General features: G+C 42.8%; 1 protein-coding gene and 1 pseudogene across 2 annotated transcripts in view; one reads left to right on the top strand and one right to left on the bottom strand.

Moving 5' to 3' along the window:
• Nucleotides 1–19,981, top strand: part of LOC308519496 (uncharacterized protein) — a 43,987-nt gene that overhangs the window by 23,354 nt on the left and 652 nt on the right. Inside the window, exons 5-6 of the mRNA XM_081091493.1 lie at nt 17,150–17,210; nt 17,579–17,808. Of these exons, the coding sequence (XP_080947619.1) occupies nt 17,150–17,210; nt 17,579–17,654 (137 nt within the window). The 3' untranslated portion in view covers nt 17,655–17,808. The remainder of the gene's footprint in view (nt 1–17,149; nt 17,211–17,578; nt 17,809–19,981) is intronic.
• On the bottom strand, nt 993–1,734 carry LOC308519497 (mediator of RNA polymerase II transcription subunit 7-like; annotated as a pseudogene). The gene has a single exon. The product of its transcript is annotated as a mediator of RNA polymerase II transcription subunit 7-like (transcript).

The raw sequence follows: 19,981 nt of genomic DNA, 5'->3' as shown, positions 1-19,981 counted from the left end.
ATGGCATAATTGCAAAAAATATTTTCTTAAGTATATTACAACATTTTTAGTGGAAACATTTTTGCCTAAGATTAACTGAGTTACCCTACTGGCACAAAATAAAATGAGTGACCTTGAAAAATGCAAAGTTGAGACATTAAAGCACTAGTTTGGATTAGTAAATAGAAATATTACTGTGATCTTATCACTGAATCAGGTCCATCAGGCCAGACACGAAGCATTTCTAGCCCTAGAAGAGATTGGATGGTAAATAGTTCCCGTCGTTAAATTAATCTTGAATAAGTAATGACCAAACAATTCCTAATAAGACTAAAAATTCCTCCTTTTTTACCTGGAAGTAGATTTGAGACCCATATTTAAAGACAATTTGGCCCTGGACAGTTTGGCCCAGTGGATAGAGCATTGACCTGGGGACGGAGGGTACCAGGTTTAATTCCTTTCAAGGGCACATGCCTGGGTAGTGGGCTCCAGTAGGGGGCTTGTAGGAGGCAGCTGATCAATGATTCTCATTGATATTTCTCTCTTTCTCCCTCTCCCTCTCTGAAGTCAATAAAAAATATATTTTTTAAACAGTATATCTTATACAGAATAAAATAAACTTTTTTTTTTTTTTTTAACACCAAGCAACCTACAGGGCTGCTGCTTCTATCTATCATTCTTAAAGCAAATAACAAGTCTACGTTCCGAGGACGGAAATTTGCTATTACTGAGGATTATCTTCAATGTTTAGTGCAACTCCAAAAACAGGAATATTCCACACAACATCAGCACTTTGCTTTTTAAGTTGATTACTCTTAATGCAGTCACACTCATTGCCTATGCTTGCCATAAAATGAAATTACTGCCTGTGACATCTCATAATTGATAAAGTTGGAGAGTGAAGCTGTTTATATAACTCATAGTTATATCTCTTTTAAGACTCTCCAAGAGCGAATGAACTAATATATGATGCAATTTACTGAAAGGAAAAAATAAAAACAACAAAAAACCCTTTATGGTCTTTCATTCATTTAATCAATTAGAACGCACAAGGCAGCATCTTTCTCTATAATCTGGTCTTTCCGATGACCTGAATTTTCTCTTTCTTGTTCATTCTGTCCAGTACAATTGTTGCTATCATCAGCATCCATTGGTTCAGTTTTTACTCTTATCCCTGCTTCTGACTGAGGCAAATCATCAAAGAAGCCAAGCAATTTTGAATCATCTCAATGACTCTTTCCAGATGCTTTTGAAACCTCTCAGCCGTTTCAAGGCGTTGACGTTTCTGCACCTCCATCATGACCCTGAGGGTCTCTCTTGCTTGGTGAGGTCGGTATTCATTTATGAGATGATGAACATGTACAAAAAGCAGCTTAAGATCTTCCAGTTTCTCTTCTCGTTTTATACTCCCAGGGCTCCTTATCAGGATATCTAAGAGGTCTAAGAAATTAATAAGGATAGACATATTCAGTTTTCTCAGTTCTTTCTTGTGATCAAACTGCATAGGATGAAGCCGTTCGATGCCCTGACTTTCTAAAGGGCAGATGATAAGATCATCACACTGGAACTGGTTGCCAAACATCATATAACTGTCTTTTATTGGAGGTGGAGGCTTGGGAGCTAGTCCTTCCTGAATATTTTCATCCGTATACTCCTTGATGTATTGCATCGGAGGTGGTGGAAGGGCACTCACTTGCTGTGGCTCACCCATTGTGGAAGATCAAGAACCTCAGAACTGCGTTTACTCTGGTAACGGCCTCTCCCACGGCTCCAGAATAAAATAAACTTTAAAGACAATTTGATTGTTTCTAAATTTTTATGAGTGGGATTCATGAAACTGACAATGTATGGAAATAAAACGAATAAGTAAAGCGGGAGACTTAGAAAAATGAATGCAGTAAATGGTTCTGCTTCTTGGTTGATGCTAAGCTACCCCAGAGTTATTGCATCTGTAGCTTTAAGTTTTACAACGAGTACAATCCTAGATACCTGTTTCACCAACAATTACGTAGGTAAATCACTTTCAATCTGAGCAAGTTGCCTGCTTTGGTATTTTATGGATATGAATCGTACCATTCAGTAAAAAGCTAAAAATGATCTGCCATGTCATAGGCCCAGACACTTCAGTGACTTCAAAAATGTGAAGGCTTTTTAGTGGAGGTTAATTGTTTGCAAGCAGTGAAACCAACTCTGGCTAATGTAAGGAAGGCAGGCATTTCTCTGAAATGGGCAGATGAACACAGGCCTCTGAAAGGACCTAGCAGGGGCAGCTCAAGTCCTGTCAGGGTCTGCCCTGGAGTGGATCTGCCTTAACCAGGGTCTCCCTTGGCTTTACTGCCCACAGAGTTGAATTGCCCAGATCCCTTTAGTTCCATGACTACCCCTAGGCCACAGGAGGGGGAAGAGTATTGAAAGATGTTCCCATTGAGACTTAATGCAGAGGTAGATGGTGTGTCCCCAGTGAAAATACAGTTATTGTCACAAAAGAAGAGAGAAGAAATATGGTGTGGGCAAAAACAAGAGATATGTTGTACAGGTAGGAATATAGTTATTCATGGTGAAAATGAAGAAATATTGGTATAAGGAAGCATCTTCCTTTCACTTGCAGATGTGAATTAGAAAATGATGGTGTCCTATTTGTATGAATTTATTATATTTCCTGCCTGTCAGATTCATATATATGATATAGACAATATGTATTTATTGAACATCAAATGGGAGACAGAAGAAACTGTATTGTAGGCCCCAACCCCTTCAATGTAGTCATGCAAAATAAGACAAGGCAGTGTAAGAAATATCGCAACTAAATATTAAGGGTAGTACAGTATGTTTCATAGGAGTTTTAAAGTAGACAGAAAATACTTTTATGGACAAGTTTTATAGAGATTAAATTTTGTTTGGCTGGGATCTTGAAAGATGAGTTGGTTTCTAGAAAGAAAAAACTGTATTTGTGGGGCACTTCAGAAAGCTCATTCAGGCTAGAGGAGGAGGAACATGAAATGGAAGTCATGGAAGATAAATAAACAGCCATTCTACTTCCGTCAGCGCAATACACTCTACTACCTTTCTTAGTAGGTCTTTGGATGTGGAATTGTACTTTGAAAATGCAGTTATATTAGCGCTGAGTTTCTTTTCAATAGCCTTTTCATCAGCTAATTTTGAAAGATCTGCTTCTTAATCATGTTCTAAAGTCTGTTTCAGGTGCTCAGATTCAAAGAGTAATTCCAGCCTTTGGTTTCCCACCTCCTCTCTCAGTTCTAAGAGTCTTTTGCTTTGAATTGTTGTGTCACAAATCAACAAGCTAGACAAGACGCCTTAATGAGCCAATTAGTTAGGAGTCAATTTATGGCACGCAGGTTCAGTGCAGATTACCTCTGTCAAATTCTGAACACCCAAAGGAGGAAGCATTCTCTTTTTATATTTTTAGGGTCTTTGTGTAAGTTATTTTTGTAGACAGCTTATAGCCTTACTACATATCATATCTAGCAAACACCTGTCATATCTATAAAGACAACTTGTAACCTCGAGTATCATATCTCTATAGGCACCTAGCATCAATATCAGCGTACCAGTCCCTTTAGATGGCGAGCTTGCAAGGTCAGACAATTAAGTTTATCTTTTCTATTATTCAAGCTAAAAAACAAAGTTATTTTACAGTCTAAAAATAAGAGAATTTCAAAACAGCAGAGAATTCTAAAACAGCAGTTTTCCCTAAGGAGGGATTATTACTATGCTTCATTCCCTACTGATTTTATGTAAATGAGTCAAATCATTGACTTGTGGGTTACTGTTGGGTAGGAAGTCATATCGGCTCCTGAGGACCATAAGCTTGATGGAATTAATTTTCTGTTGAATAAAGTTAATAAACCAGTTTATAAGACAGGGGTCCAGAATGAGGGCCAGGATACGTGCGAGAGACTCTCAGCTTTAGTGGGTCTGATGAAGAGTTCTGGATTCTTTATTCTGCTGGGGCTGCCTTAACCCTTTGAGTACCAACCAATATCCTAGGAACTATGCTAAAATTGCCAAGGCATTTTGATGATTTTACAGCAGTTTAGGAAAAAAATTACGAATCACAAGTACATGAAGTTACATATTCAAAAACTTAAGTAAACCTTTACTACATTTGTTTTCATCTTTGACATATATTGTTTGCTGATTGTATTATAAACTACTAGTAGAAAAAAATTTGACTTAGAACTGGACGCCATTTCGAAGCTTTAGGGCTACAAAATCTGAGTAAACTTCATAAAATCGTAGTACCTGTAAAAAATTAGGCAGATAAATGCCAGTGGTCCATTTTAGAACTACAACCATTTGGCATCATAAGTAATCTGCACTTAGATGCCATCTGTCAATAAAGAGTGAACTACTAGCATCTAATAGTGACACTGCAGGAGGAGCACGATAGCACTCCCGGCACTTTTGGCAAAAGACAGGAGGAACGCTATCGTGCTCCCCGGCCCTCTAGGGGTTAAGCTGGGTGTGATGAAGCCGTATCAAAATCCTATTGACCTTGACTGCTGAGGGGTGGTCAAGATGATGGTGTGTGGTCCTCTCCAGGTAGGAGTCAGACCGTGGGTGGTAAATTTCTTTACCCAAAAAGAGTCACCAGGGTGGAAGGGATGAACCAGATCAGACATTGGTACAGGCAGAGCATCTCGGACATACTTCTGGATTCTTTCTGGGTCAACTATAAAGCCTGTAAGAACTTGAGTAAAGATTGGTTATGGATTTCAGCTTTTCTAGATTGGGTTTCTGTGTAAGCTGGTGAGGTGGGTAGGTCAGGGTCTGGAAGAGTCACTAGAATCTGTAGAGGCCCCACTGGTTTTAGGGCAGCCTCCTAGGCTGCCTCATCTGCAGCCTACTTTTCTCTTGCTTCTGGGGAGTCCCCTTGTCTCACATAGGTAGAGGTGGAAAGAGTTACATTTGGTAGTGCTAGTTGGCCCATTCTCCTTGCTCTGCTCCTGTCTGTCTAACTGCCTAATATATTACCTCAAGGATCCTGGCTCTGAATTCTTTCAGAAAATGGACGTTGGATTTCTTCTGTAATTACTTCCTGCTGAGGCAGGTCAGAGGTTTTTTTCAGAGCCAAGAGACCCTTGCTGTCTGTCAGAGGGATGAGACCTGGCCACAGAAGGAGGTGGGCTTGTACTTGGTGGAGACAAACTATTATAAAATTTAGTATTATTGAGCAATTAGAATAGCAAGAGTTATAACAAATGGTCTGGTGGAAGGGAAAGAAAACATTTCAGTTTTAATAACTTGTATTGAAATAGAATTTTTCTCCTTAAAATTATTCCTCTGTTTATTAAAAGAGCCAAATCAAGACTAATTTATTTATTGCATTTAATTTGGTCTGATTGTTTGCATAAACACAATAAGAATGGTAACTGACCACCTTTGCTGGAATTTCATAATTGAATCTTAATGTGCCCCATAGGGCCAGGAAGCCAAGCTATCCAGCTGCCATCAAGCCTGCCTGCAGTATCTATTGAGTTAGGTGAATCTCTCACCTGCAGCAACTCCACTCGGGCCCACGCCCTAGGCTTCAAGGCCCATCTCAGCAGCCCTCCTACTCATTGCAGCCTAGAGTGCATGGGGGTCCACGGGGATGCAGAGGCGCCCTTATTGCTTCCCTTCTCCTCTAACTGCCAGTGATGGTAGGGTATGGACTTGATGCTCCAGCGCCAGCTATTTTCAGGGCTACTAAGCAGGACACCAGACTTTTTCCATGGCACTTTTATTGGCTTCAAGTCTTCAGAGTTTAGACAGGGCTTTTTAAAATATGACACTCCAGTCCAAGTTTTTGGTCAATGAAACCACTATTGGAAAATAGTCTTAATTGAATTTATGCAAAGAAATGTTTTGCCATGATTTATTAATTAAGTATTGCCAAATTTGGGGGGAATTATATAAGGAGAAAAATATACTGACCTGCTTTAAGATCTTATGATTTCCCTTATCAGTCCTTTTCATGGACTCTTCAGAGTAATATAACTGTCTTCAAATGGAAAGAAAAAATTAAAAATGTGTCTGTATTCAAATAGTTACAGTTGTCCCTGTAGCAGGGTTCCCTCGACTTGACTTGTCCTTAAACTACATATGGTCTCTGGGAGGGGTGACACCCTCTCATAACGGACTAAGGGAGTTCTAACCCTTCACATGTCACAGGACCTCACAGGGTCTGTAATTTCTGTGAAAGAGGCTGGTACTCTACTTTTCTCTGTTCTAAATAGGCCTCCCCCACTTTCCTAAAGTTGAGGTTTTTGTCACCCCTGACATGTGCATCGTCACACAGGCCTGCAAGGCAGTATACAGGCTGCCAACTGTCTCTCAATAGAGACCAAAACCTGATGAGTGTTTTTCCTTGCCCATTTGGGCACCTGCCCTTTTGGTAACTGCATTCAAATCTGTAAGAGAATTAAAGGTTAATACAATATTATTAAAACAATGACATACAATATTGGCACTGTGGCCACCTTAGGTAGCCAAATATCCTGCTACTAAACATGACACATGGTAGGGCTATACAAACATCCTAGGGGGAGATGACTAAAGTCCATTTTTTACCTTCTTTGTCTTTCTGGAGCCATGTTCATGAGAAGAAGGCATTAGCCAACTCCATCATGTAGGGCAGGGGTCCTCAAACTACGGCCCATGGGCCACATGCAAATACAAATATTGTATTTGTTCCCGTTTTGGTTTTTTACTTCAAAATAAGATATGTGCAGTGTACATAGGAATTTGTTCATAGTTTTTTTTTAAACTATAGTCCGGCCCTCCAACGATCTGAGGGACAGTGAACTGGCCCCCTGTTTAAAAAGTTTGAGGAACCCTGATGTAGGGCATTGCTCTAATGCCATGCAGGGTGATCCATGCTCTTGGCTACAACCAGCACCTGGGAGTGTAGTAGGGGAGTCATGCTGCACAGTTCTCTGTAAGCTACTCTCAGGGCTTGTGTGCAGCTGTCAGTTCTTTCTAGCCATAAACACAGTCTGTCCAATTTTTCTAAAATGCATTCTGGCATGGGAGAAAGTTGTTTTACTGTACACAGGCAGCTTAACCACTTTACAACTGGGCTTGGATTTCTGCCTCGTAAACTGCAGTCTATAAGTTCAATATGCAGCCTCTGGTCCTCCTAACCCAACGGGGTCTCGGCCAGTCCCTCAATTAGACTCCTCCTCTCAGAGAGTCTGAGTCTTGAGCTGCTCTTTGCTAATGCCTTCCCTCCGCCCTCTCCTGTTAACCCTGTTTATCAGTTACAGGGCTTTGCTATCCCTATCTCTTACTACTGCTTGGTTCCTAGTGGCGAGCCAAACACAGCCAGGGCTGTGGGGAGAGACAAGTTTGCACATAGCTAAGTGCTCCAGTGATGGCTTGGACATCAGGCCCTTGCCTTCCCACCTGTCTTCTTTCCAGGCAGAGACCGCGGCCTCCTCTGCGGGCTCCCTTGCCAGAATGTGGCATCTAGCCCCCGCTTAACCAGATGTCTTGGCCTACCCCTTGGTCTAAGAGGTTAACTCTCTCTACTGCTCTGGGAGAGTTCAAAGTCCTGAGCCCTCCATCTCAAAGGAGTATTCTTTTTCCCATTTCTTGCAGTACCACAAGCTGCTGCTGAAGTCTTATCTTAACCCTTTCAGTACATTTGCAACCAGGAAACTTTTACCAGCTCTATCTGCTGCCTTTACAGATCCCGGGCTCGCTGCTCTATTCCTGAGGCTGCTGGAAGGCTAATAGTAGTCACTGGCTTCTGGTTTAACTGCTGTAGCAGGTAAGCCAAAGGCCTAAGTCTTTTATTGCTTTCTGTAAAATGCTCATTACTCACTGGGCAGCAGTTGGGCAGCTCCACTGTCAGGTAAATGTCTGCTGTTCTCCATTTGCCACTGTTGCTGCTGTTTGGCTTTTGGGTGTCTGACCTCCCCTCCCACTTGCTGTCCTTACCCCCCTTACCCACTCTCACTCTAGGCAAGAGTTTCTACTGGGGTTGAGGGATCTCTGGATTGCCTGACTGCAGCTTAGATATTTGGCCCTTCTACCTTCTTTTTCCTGTTTTTGCTTCTCTAGCGAAGGTCTTTCCCAAACCTCCTACTCCCCGCTGCTCTTTGGGGATCTGGTTCCAAGTCCACAAAGGGTGGGGAGCCAACATGATCTCCCGACAGGGTACTTATCCCTAAAGCTTTGTCCTGACACCTAGTGTTGGGAGCACTGGCTCCTGCTAGGACCCGTACATCTTCTAGATCCTTCCAGCAAAGCCAAGTGTCAGAGCAGCAGGGGCACAGCTGCTCTGAGTTCCTATAATTTTTAATAGATTTTTATTGATTTTTTGCAGTTATAACCTTTTAACTAGTAAGCCAACTGCTTAAGATTTTTTTTTTAATATATTTTATTGATTTCCTACAGAGAGGAAGGGAGAGAGATAGAGAGTCAGAAACATCGATGAGAGAGAAACATCGATCAGCTGCCTCCCGCACATCCCCCAATGGGGATATGCCCGCAACCCAGGTACATGCCCTTGACCGGAATCGAACCCGGGACCTTTCAGTCCGCAGGCCGACGCTCCATCCACCGAGCCAAACCGGCTTCGGCAAGATCTTTATTGTTTTGTAAAACACTTATAATTTACTTGAGGCCCAGTGCATGAAATTCGTGCATGGGGTGGGGGGAGGGGTGTACCTCAGCCTGACCTGCACCCTCTCCAATCTGGGAGCCCTCAGGGTATGTCCTACTGACAGCTTAGGCCTATTCCCCATGGTTCTCTGCTCTCTGCAGGGCCTGCCTGCTCCACACCGCAGCGACTGCCAAGCAGGCCATGCTGGGTGCTGCCTCCTACCTGCTGTCAGTCTCCACGGAGGTGATGAGGTTAATTTGCATACTCATTCCTGATTGGCTGGTGAGCGTAGTGGAGGGATGATCAATTTACATGTTTCTCTTTTATTATATATGATTGGCAGCAGCTTGGGTGTCAGGTCACTTGCCTGGCATCCCCCACTTTCTTGCTGCTGCTGCTGCTGCTGCTGCTGTGTTTTTTTTTTCTAGTGGCTGCAGCTGGCTTGGGCATCCAGCCCCTCTGCCTTCTTTCACCTGGCTCTCAGAGGCTCAGTCTCTCGTCTGGCTGGCAACAAGGTCTAAATCACCAGGATGGCTGTGGACTTCAGCTGTACCTTTCCACTACCTGATTCCGAGAGTTCAGTTTTTTCCAAGCTATGCCTGCTCCTGTCCTGACTGTTTCTTTTCTGTCCATTACACGAAGTGCAACAAAGGCTACATTTTTAATGGCGGTCTTGCAAGATTGGGTGTCTGGTAGGCAGGCATAACCCCCCATGTTCCCACCCTGTGGTTACAAGAAGCAAGTTATCCCCAGTGCACGGAATCCCTCCTCATTGGCTGAGTACTTTGGGGTGCACAATCTTCTCCAACATCGCCTAAGTTTCATTATTTCCGATTGGGTTATTTTAAAAGTGGACTGTGGGCTGTTTCGTTGTCTCCACCTCCCCTTGTCTCTTTGTGGCAGAAAGGCCTTCCTGGGGTATGTGCTTTCTGACAGGCCTACAGTCTTTACCCACGTCCTCATTTCGTCATAGTTAGCTCTTTCTGACATCCTGTTTGCTCGGGGGCTTTCCAGGTGCATGAGCCTCCCTGCAAGCAAACTACCAGTAATTTCCCATTCAGGGCTAAATGCCTTGCCTTGAAAATGGACCACCACTGACTTTATTTCTAACAATCTGGAAACGAAACCGGGATTCCCTGTGCACATCTGTGCCCTCTCCTTCACAAAGAGCTGCGGACAAACAATACAAGCAGCCCAGGAGTAGAAAAAAATCTGTTTATGCTAGGTCTGGCACACAAGCGAAAGCAGTTTCAGACGTGCCGGCGACTCCCGCGGGCTGTCACTCAGGCACCAGGGGGGCGAGGCCTTAGAATGTGTCCAATCAGGGGCACCGCTGCGGCAGGTGGGTGGGGCTATGCTGCGCACTGGCGTGGACAGTTCAGATCCCTCCAGGGGGTGGGGCCAGGGGGTGGGGTCCCTCCCTTTACCGGCCCCTCGTGGCTCTGTCGCCTCCTCTGTCGTGTTCAATCTGCACCGATCGTGGGAATTGTAGGAAGGACTCAGGAACACCCGCGAAACCTAGACATGGTGAGTGTGCCACTCCGAGCGGGGCGGCAGGGAAGACGGGCGCGTGGACCTGCCTTGGCCGAGCCCGGCCTCCCGCGGTCAGGTCCGGAGCCCGCCTCTGGACTCAGCCTCCGCCCGTGGCGCCCCGCGGACCTCCGTCCCCTCCGCTCGCAGGCAGGGGTCTGGCCGGCTGCCGGGACCGGGCGTCCTGTCCCGTCACTGCGCGGCGGCTTCGGCTCCGGAGCCCCAGTGAGCAGCTCCGCGCCCGCACCCGCGTCTCCCCAGAATGTGCGGTGACCCCTGGGAGGGTCATCAGGGGACCCTGTGCCTCGGCCTCCCGGGATCGTGCGTGCGAGCAGCTGTGTTCTATGGTCCCCAGTCCCTTCTGTCTACCCGGGGGCGCGGCGGGGACGCCGTTTCTTCCAAGTTTTCCAAATGTTTGGGAAACAGGGGCTGACATGCATGACCCTACTCCCACCCGATCTTCCTAGGGGTGACGATAGTCCCTGAATTTCCAGTTCCCTCAGGCACTCCCTAAGGCCAATGTCCCCTCTCCGATTCTCAGAATTTTATCCCTTTTTGTCTTATGGGGTGCATTTCAAACAGACCCAACATTTTAATTGTTTATCTCCCCTCCCCACCCTTCACCCCTAGAGCCTTGCACAGGCTCTTTTAAACAGATTTATTTTGTAGATATTTTGCGTGAGAGGGAACCCGACAAGAACCACCTGCAAGACGTTGTTCCCCTCCCCCAGGATCTTTCCTGGGCACAGACATCCTATGGGAAGTTCTTTGAGTGGAGGTTCGTCTTTGGAGACTTTCGTGGGTGTTGTGTCCTGCCAGCACTGCCCCTCCCTGGGTTTGTCTCTTGAAAACATTTATTTATTTTAAAATATATGTATTTGTATTGATTTCAGAGAGGAAGAAAGAGAGATAGAAACATCAATGCTGAGAGAGAATCATGGATTGGTTGCCTCCTGCACGCCCCCTACTGGGGACCGAGCCTGCAACCTGGGCATGTGCCCTTGACCAGAATCGAACCTGGGACCCTATAGTCCGCAGGCCAACGCTCTATCCACTAAGCCAAACCAGCTGGGGTGAAAACACTCATTAAGTAGAATATATTTAATCAACAGAGCTTGAAACAATATAAAATAGTTCTAAACAGGCATGAAAGACTTGAATTTAGGAAAAAAAAAATCCCAGTATTACATTCCATTTTTATAACATTCGTGCTTTCTTCCTGTGCATGTGTAGTAAGTTTCACAGGTTTGTTTTACTTTTGGGTGTTTTACAATTCCAGGACTTAGCCTTGCAGAGAATTGTTCAAGGGTGATTATTTACGAATTACCTACTTTCCCTGGAAATATAATTAACTGACATCTTTTTCTTTAAAAAAAAATATTTGTTTTTCAGTCGAACTAGTAAAAGTCCTTTACAATTTTCTTCCTTCCTTTCTACGTAAATACTGTGTTTAAGTGATTTTGGTGGATTGTTCAAACTCTGCGTTTAAAATGTTGATAAATGGTGGCAACTCCAGCAGAGGCCTGTGGTCAGGGACTCAAGCCAACGTTCCTTTGAACCTGTAAAGTGCTGACTTAGCAAACAAACAAAAAACATCTTTCAAAGTGAGCAGCAGCAAGCATCTATTTGAGATCAAGAAGGCTAGCAATCTGGAAAGCACTGATTCAGACAGAAGCTCAAGTCATGTTCCACTTAGGAGAGAAAGGAAGAGGTATTTCTGAGAAAGGAAAGGGGAATAAGTACATCCATAGAAGGAAGGCGCATCTAATGGTGCAGGTGATGTAACACAGCGTTTTAAATGTTCAGTTAGGCAGTCATCAGTCCAGTAGTCATAATATCTGCTTTCTTGCTACCCTTGCAAGCAGTTCTCTGGGACACAGTGTTGCTTTAGGCCCCGTCTAAGGGTTATTTGTGCCCTGTTTTAACATTCCAAGGTTTGAGGCATAAGACATGCACGGCAGTTCCTCTGGGATGGCAGCTCCAACTCCACTTTAATGTGGTTCCGTTTATTTATTTTACAAAGTGCTCGAAGGCCCAGTGGTTTTACCTGGAGAACCTCCCCCTGCAGGCGTCCTACCTGCACATACCCACCACAGAAGGAGCCTTTGCATTGAGAGAAGCTACAGCCGTGGAAAGCAGGGGGGTGGGGGGAGGGTGCAGGCGCACATGTGTTTGGGGGGAAAAGGGGAGGGCAGGAATGATGCCCTTTCTGAGGTTTTGGTTGTTTAGGCCTAGACATTTGTAGATCTTATGTTTGAGTTTTGTGAGTTTTACATCCATTGTGTAGGTGCCCTGAGTGTAATTTGTGCACAGTGAGATTCTGTGAAGATCAGATGTTCTATCTCATGGACAAAGGGTTTATATTGGGAGTTCATTTGGGTCAGGAACTTAAACTGAATCAAGCTGAGAGGTTTCTTTTTTTTTTTTAATTAAATCTTTATTGTTCAGATTATTACAGTTGTTCCTCTTTTTCCCCCCCATAGCTCCCCTCCACCCGGTTCCCACCCCACCCTCTGCCCTTACCCCCGCCACCCACTGTCCTCATCCATATGTGTACAGTTTTTGTCCAGTCTCTTTCCACACCCCCCACCCCCCTCCCCCCCACCCCCCAGAATAGTCAGTCCACTCCCTTTCTATGCCCCTGATTCTATTATATTCACTGGTTTATTCTGTTCATCAGATTATTTATTCACTTGATTTTTAGTTTCACTTGTTGATAGATGTGTATTTGTTGTTCATAATTTGTATCTTTACCTTTTTCTTCTTCCTTTTCTTAAAGGATACCTTTCAGCATTTCATATAATACTGGTTTGGTGGTGATGAACTCCTTTAGCTTTTTCTTATTTGTGAAGCTCTTTATCTGACCTCCAATTCTGAATGATAGATAGCTTTGCTGGGTAAAGTAATCTAGGTTGTAGGTTCTTGCTATTCATCACTTTGAATATTTCTTGCCACTCCCTTCTGGCCTGCATAGTTTTTGTTGAGAAATCAGCTGACATTCGTATGGGTACTCCCCTGTAGGTAACTGATTGTTTTTCTCTTGCTGCTTTAAGATTCTCTCTTTGTCTTTTGCTCTTGGCATTTTAATTATGATGTGTCTTGGTGTGGTCCTTTTTGGATTCCTTTTGTTTGGGGTTCTCTGCGCTTCCTGGACTTGTAATTCTATTTCTTTCACGAGGTAGGGGAAGTTTTCTGTCATTATTTCTTCAAATAGGTTTTCAATATCTTGCTCTCTCTCTTCTTCTGGCACCCCCATAATTCAGATGTTGCTACGCTTGAAGTTGTCCCAGAGGCTCCTTACACTATCTTCATATTTTTGGATTCTTTTTTCTTTGTGTTTTTCTGGTTGGGTGATTTTTGCTTCTTCGTATTTCAAATCTTTGACTTGATTCTTGCAGTCCTCTAGTCTGCTGTTGGGAGTCTGTATAATATTCTTTATTTCAGTCAGTGTATGCTTAATTTCTAGTTGGTCCCCTTGAGGGTCTCACTAAATTTCTTGAGGGTCTCACTAAATTTATCTGCGGTCTCACTAGATTTCTTGAGGGTCTCACTAAATTTATCAGTGGTTTCTAGAAAATTCTTGAAAAACCTTAAAAGTGTGGTTTAGAACTCTATATACAGTAGTTTGCTTTCCTCCATTTCTGTCATTTGTGACTTGTTTCTTTGTCTCCGCATTTTTTATGCTTCCCTGTGTTGGTAGAGTGGCTTTCTGTGTTAGGTGTCCTATCGGGCCCAATGGCTCAGCCTCCCCATTTACCTGAGGTGGACACTCTTGGTACACCCCTTTGTGGGCTTTGTACACAGTCTTGTTGTAGTTAAGTCTTGATTGTTGTAGGTATCACTGAGAGGAATTGACCTCCAGGCCAATTGGCGGTGAGAATCAGCTGTGTCTGCAGTGGGAGAACTTCTGAGTTGGAGACACTCTTCTGGGGCAAGACTTGCTTCAGTGAGGCTTTGGTACTCACTGAGTCTGTCCCCTGAGTGTGTCCCTTATGGATCTGAGGAGTTTTAATCTGGATGGTCCCACTCTGACCACTGGGTACACTGGCTCTTGGATCTCTAAGGAGGTGCTAATTTAGCCTCTGCCTGAGGCTACCCAGCAGGAGCTATGGAGAGACTCCTCTTCTTTGTTTGGGGTTTGGAGGAGCCCAGATGAAGCCCAGCTGTGAAGCAATGCAAGCTGCTGTGGGGCTTGGACCTTCTTTTGGAAGTTCTGGGTCTCTCTGATTCAGCTGCAGTTTGTTAGGTAATTTTCAGGATGCAAAGGGCCAGGCCTTTCATATGCAAAAGCCTCTGTGCACAGCTTGGGTGGGGCGGGGTCTAGGGAATCAACAGGGCGGAGCACCTCAGCTATGGCTGCTCCCCAGTCCTACCCTAAGAGGCCCTGCATCTCAGTGTCCTGGTAATCGCTGCAAGCACCTCTGAGAGAAAGCCGCCCTCAAGTTTGGCCTGATGCCAGATAGTCCAGTTTCTCCCCGTATGAGTCTCGGTCCCCAGAGACTCACCCGGAACTGGAGTTCAGAACAGTCGGGAGCTTGAGACTCCCTCCCAATTGAAAAAGACAACGGTGTCCTCAGCTGCCAGCCCTTTCCACGTGCGCTGTGTCCTCAGCTGCCAGCCCTTTCCACGTGCGCCGCATCCTCAGTTGCCAGCCCTTCCAGCGTGCACCTCTGTACCTCTGCACTTTACTTCCACACCTCCTCTGAGTCTCAGTGCTTTTCTCTTTCCTTCTAGTTGTAGAATTTCTGCTCAGCCAGCCTTCCTGTGGTTCTGGATGATGTCCGTTTTGTCTTTTAGTTGTATTTTTGAAGTGGTTGTGCGAGGCAGCAATTTCCGGTGTTTACCTATGTCGCCATCTTGGTTTCTCTCTGAGAGGCTTTTTGGTTTTGTTTTTCAGTTGAATTTTATACTCAACCAGTATTGTCTTCAAGAAGTGCAATAGTTGCCGAAACCGGTTTGGCTCAGTGGATAGAGCGTCGGCCTGCGGACTGAAAGGTCCCAGGTTCGATTCCGGTCAAAGGGCATGTACCTGGGTTGCGGGCACATCCCCAGTAGGAGATGTGCAGGAGGCAGCTGATCAATGTTTCTCTCTCATCGATGTTTCTAGCTCTCTATCTCTCTCCCTTCCTCTCTGTAAAAAATCAATAAAATATATATATATAAAAAGAAGAAGTGCAATAGCTTTATTCAGTTTCACTTTCTTGATATTTCTGAGAATCTGGGAATTCTTCCATTTCCCACAAATCCACAAATCATATGGTGAGATGGTATTCTATTTTCAATTACCTCCCATTTCTTCTCATTCCAGGGAGGAAAGCCCCAGGTGGGGCTTTCTAATACCCTTTGAAAAGTTCTCTAGCATGTGTCAACAACGAAGAAGCATGAGAGAGAGCAGGCAACAAGTATCTAGCTTGAGTTTATAGAGTTTTGTTTTCCTTGTATTTATTTATAAATATTTTTTATTGATTTTAGAGAATAAGGGAGAGGGAGAGAGAGCTAAATTAGAAACATCAATGATGAGAGAGAATCATTGGTCGGCTGACTCTTGCATGCCCCACACTTGGTTTCGAGCCTGCAACCCAGGCATGTGCCCTGACTGGGAATTGAACTGTGACCGCCTAGTTCATGGATCGATACTCAACCACTGAGCCAGCTGGGCTTCAGTCACACATTTTTTAAAAATATACTTTTTAAAAATTGATTTCAAAGGGAGAGGGAGAGAGAGAAACATCAATGATGAGAGCCATTGATCAATTGCCTCATGCACACCCCCTACTGGGAATGGAACCCAAAATCTGGGCATGTGCTCTTGACTGGAATGTGCCCAGGACCCTTCAGTCTGCAGGCCAATGCTCTATCCACTGAGTCAAACCGGCTAGGGCTACCCTGCTACAGTTTGGTTGTAAAGAGCTCTCCTGGCCCATTCTCCCACTCTTCTAAAATTGGCTGGAAACATCCCTCAGCACATGAGTACAGGGATTTTGTGGTCTAACTTGTCATGCTTCTTCTTTGTGTCTGAGCTGTAAGTTTTAAATAACTTTCCAATCTCATTACACTGGACAGAGAAAGAAGGAAGCACTGAGTCTGATAAATGCTGAACAAGTCACAACAGTGCTTCTCCACAGCATATTTACGCCGAGCCAGCTGCCCCTGATTAGGGAAAAGGCCTGGAGGACTGTAGGACACATGGTTAGCTGGCTTTGTTGGAAGTTGATTTTCATGGACCTCCTGGATTCTCATGTTTGGTGATGGGATAAGAAGGAAAGACTTCCAATTTTTCACTATACTTTATTCATTAATCCTTTATACACATTTTGCCCTCTGCCTCCTGGAGTCTTGTAAATGGTGGGTAATAAGGAAGAAAATGAAAGAAATTTCTTTCACAAAGAGTCAGTGGTCTTAAAATGACAATATATGTTTCATCTGTATAGCATTTCAGTTATTTTCCTACATGCTCAGGACCCTAACAGTGGAGATAAATAAGATGTAAAGTGACCACAGGAAAAAGGTGTAATTTCCATGTGTTAATGATGGTATTAAATTTATGAGAAAGTAAGCATGGACACAGAATACATTTTTGATGATCAAATCATAAATGAGATGTTTGCAGATGAGTCATACATAACCTTTCTATCAATGGAGTCTAGGTGTCCAATTCTGTCGGTCTCACTCATCCTTCTGTACACATATTGGGGTGTTTTACGTCCCAGTGGCCTCTGAGGATGTGGCTGTGAACTTCAGTTTGGAGGAGTGGGCCCTATTGGAGCCTTCACAGAAGAAACTTTACAGAGATGTGATGAGGGAAACCTTTAGGAACCTGGCCTCCATAGGTAAGGATGAGGACATTTCTTCAATTGTCAAGTAGAGAACAAGTGTTTCTTGTTCATCAGCATAATTCCATGATGTGTAATGTATAAGGGAGCATGGTAAGTAAACTGGGCATGGTCTCTGCTCATCCTAGATCTAGAAGCTGATAATTTTTTTATAATTATAATGATTTGGAATAATTTTTCTGGTTCTGAATTTTAGGGGGAAAATGGAAAGATCCGTACTTTGAAGATCAGTACAAAAACCTGGGGAGAAAACTAAAGTGAGTTGCACAATAGAAAGCAGTGTCTCATGTGAGAATTCTCATTTGTTATGAAATCTTAAAAAGAAGCAAACGAAACGAAATAAATCTTGCTTAAAATGTCTTTCTTAGAAAGGTTTTACTAAAACTACTTTCTTAAATGTAGCATACATGTTCAGTTTGCAAATTTTATCACTTGGAAGCTGTATTAGTAAGCTGTACATATGAATATCACAGTTTGATAATAGCATGGGGGAAGTTTTCTTGGAGAGCATTCAATACGTTCAATTTCAGACAATTTAGACAAGAAAGGATACCTGAACTTTTCCTATAAATCATAATAAATATAATGAATATGAAATCAATAATGTACTTCTTGATTTTTATAGAAGTTATATGGCAGAGAAACTCGGTGAAAGTAAAGAGAATAGTGAATGTGAAGAAAACTTCAACTTCAAATTTTAATCAAAAGAAGAAGAAGACTACTGGAGTAAAACCATATGAGCACAGTCCATGTGGAAAAGCCTTTAAGTGTCATTCATCCATTGATAGACTTACTAGATGTCACACTGGACAATATGAGTACCTGAAATACGGAGAGAAGCCATATAAATGTAAGGTATGTGGGAGAGCCTTTAGTTATCTACAGTGCTTTGAACAACATGAAAGAAATCACAATGGAGAGAAAACCTGTAAATGTAAGGCATGTGGGAGAGTCTTCGTGTGCTTCAAAGCCCTTCGAAAACACATAACACACACTACAGACTCTTCTTATAAATGTAAGGAACGTGGAAGAGTCTTCAGTTGTTCAAATTCATTTCTATTACGTGAAAGAATGCACACAGGAGAGAAACCCTGTGAGCGTGAACAAAGTGGGAAAGCTTTCAGTATTTCTAGCTCTCTTCAAATGCATGAAATAATTCACAGTGGACAGAAACCCTATGAATGTAAGGAATGTAGAAAAGCCTTCAGATATTATCAAAGTTTTCAGACACATAAAAGAAATCACACTGGAGAGAAACCCCATGAATGTAAAAAATGTAGTAAAGCATTTAGTTGTCTCAGTTATCTTCGAAAGCATGAAAGAATTCACATTGTAGAAAAATCCTATGAGTGTAAAATATGTAATAAAGCATTCAGGTATCCTAGTTATCTTCACATACACGGAAGAACTCACACTGCAGAGAAACTCTATGAATGTAAAATATGTAGTAAAGCATTTAGTTGTCTCAGTTATCTCCGAAAACACAAAAGAACTCATAGTGGAGAGAAACCATATAGATGTAAGGAATGTGGAAAAACCTTTAGGTGCTATAAAAGTCTTCAAACACATGAAAGAAGTCACACTGGAGAGAAACCCTATACATGTAAAATATGTAGTAAAGCATTCAGGTGTTTCAGTGATCTTCAGAGACATGAAAGAACTCACAATGCAGAGAAACCCTATGAATGTAAAATATGTAGTAAAGCATTTAGATGTCCCCATTATCTTCAAACACATGAAAGAAATCACCCAGGAGAGAAACCCTATGGATGTAAAATATGTAGTAAAGCATTCATGTATCCCAGTTATCTTCAGAGACATGAACGAACTCACACTATAGAGAAGCCCTATGAATGTAAAATATGTAGTAAAGCATTTAGATGTCTCAGTTATCTTCAGACACATGAAAGAAATCACACAGGAAAGAAACCCTATGGATGTAAAGTATGTAGTAAAGCATTCATGTATTCCAGTTATCTTCAAAGACATGAAAGAACTCACACTGGAGAGAAACCCTAGGAATGTAAGGAATATGGAAAAGCCTTCAGTTATCACACAAACTTTCGAAGACACCTGGCAATGCACACAGGAGAGAAACCGTATAAAAGTGTAGAATGTGAGAAAAGCCTCAGCTATCCCAGTTCCTTTCAAACACATGAAGGGACTCGCTGGATAAAAGCTCTGGAATGTAAACAGCATGGAAAAGACTTGAATTGGCTCTCATCCTTCCATGTGAAAATTCCCTTGGAGAGAAATAAACATGTAAGTAACATGAGAAAGCTTGATAGAAATTAATCCACGTATAAGGTGCCAGAAAACTTTCAACATGAAGAAGTTTTTCTTGAGGTTGTAAATACATTGTATTTATTAAACCTCTTTTTGAAGTGCATTATTGGACCTTGGATTTCTACTAATTGCTTTCAGCAATGAATACTCAGGTGAGATAATTCTAAGAGTTGTCATTCAACAATAGTACATAAGATTAATAGGGCTTTCCCCTTAAGCCCTAGCCAGTTTGGCTCAGTGGATAGAGCGTCAGCCTGTGGACTGAAGGGACCCGGGTTTGATTCCGGTCATGGGCACATGCCCAGGTTGTGGGCTCGGTCCCCAGTGATTCTCTTTCATCATTGATGTTTCTATCTCTCCCTCTTCCTTCCTCTCTGAAATCAATAAAAATATTTATTTAAAAAGTAGTACTTTTCCCTTAAAATGTTTAATATTTTTCTTCATGTTGAAGTCTTTTAGATCCATAGATATTTGAAGTATATTTCTTATATGCAGTTAGGTTAATTTTTTGTTTACAATGTTTCATTGTTCTGTGTTAAGGAGCCATTTTAAAAAGAACAGTTTGCTGATTTTTTTTAACAGTTTGCTAATTTGATTTTCTTAGTGGTCTTGTGGCAATCCTTTATATTCCTAAATTATTATTATATAAATTCTATTTTCCCTCAGACAAAGCTCCTTTTTGGAGGGGATAGGTATAAGGGCCTTTCCCATTTTTATACTAATAAATATTTAGAATAAATTT

The sequence above is a fragment of the Myotis nattereri genome, assembly GCF_964212035.1.
Source record: "Myotis nattereri genome assembly, chromosome: 5".
NCBI lineage: Eukaryota > Metazoa > Chordata > Mammalia > Chiroptera > Vespertilionidae > Myotis > Myotis nattereri.
The sequence above is the reverse complement of the archived record's forward strand: the minus strand, read 5'-3'. Positions and strand labels throughout refer to the sequence as shown.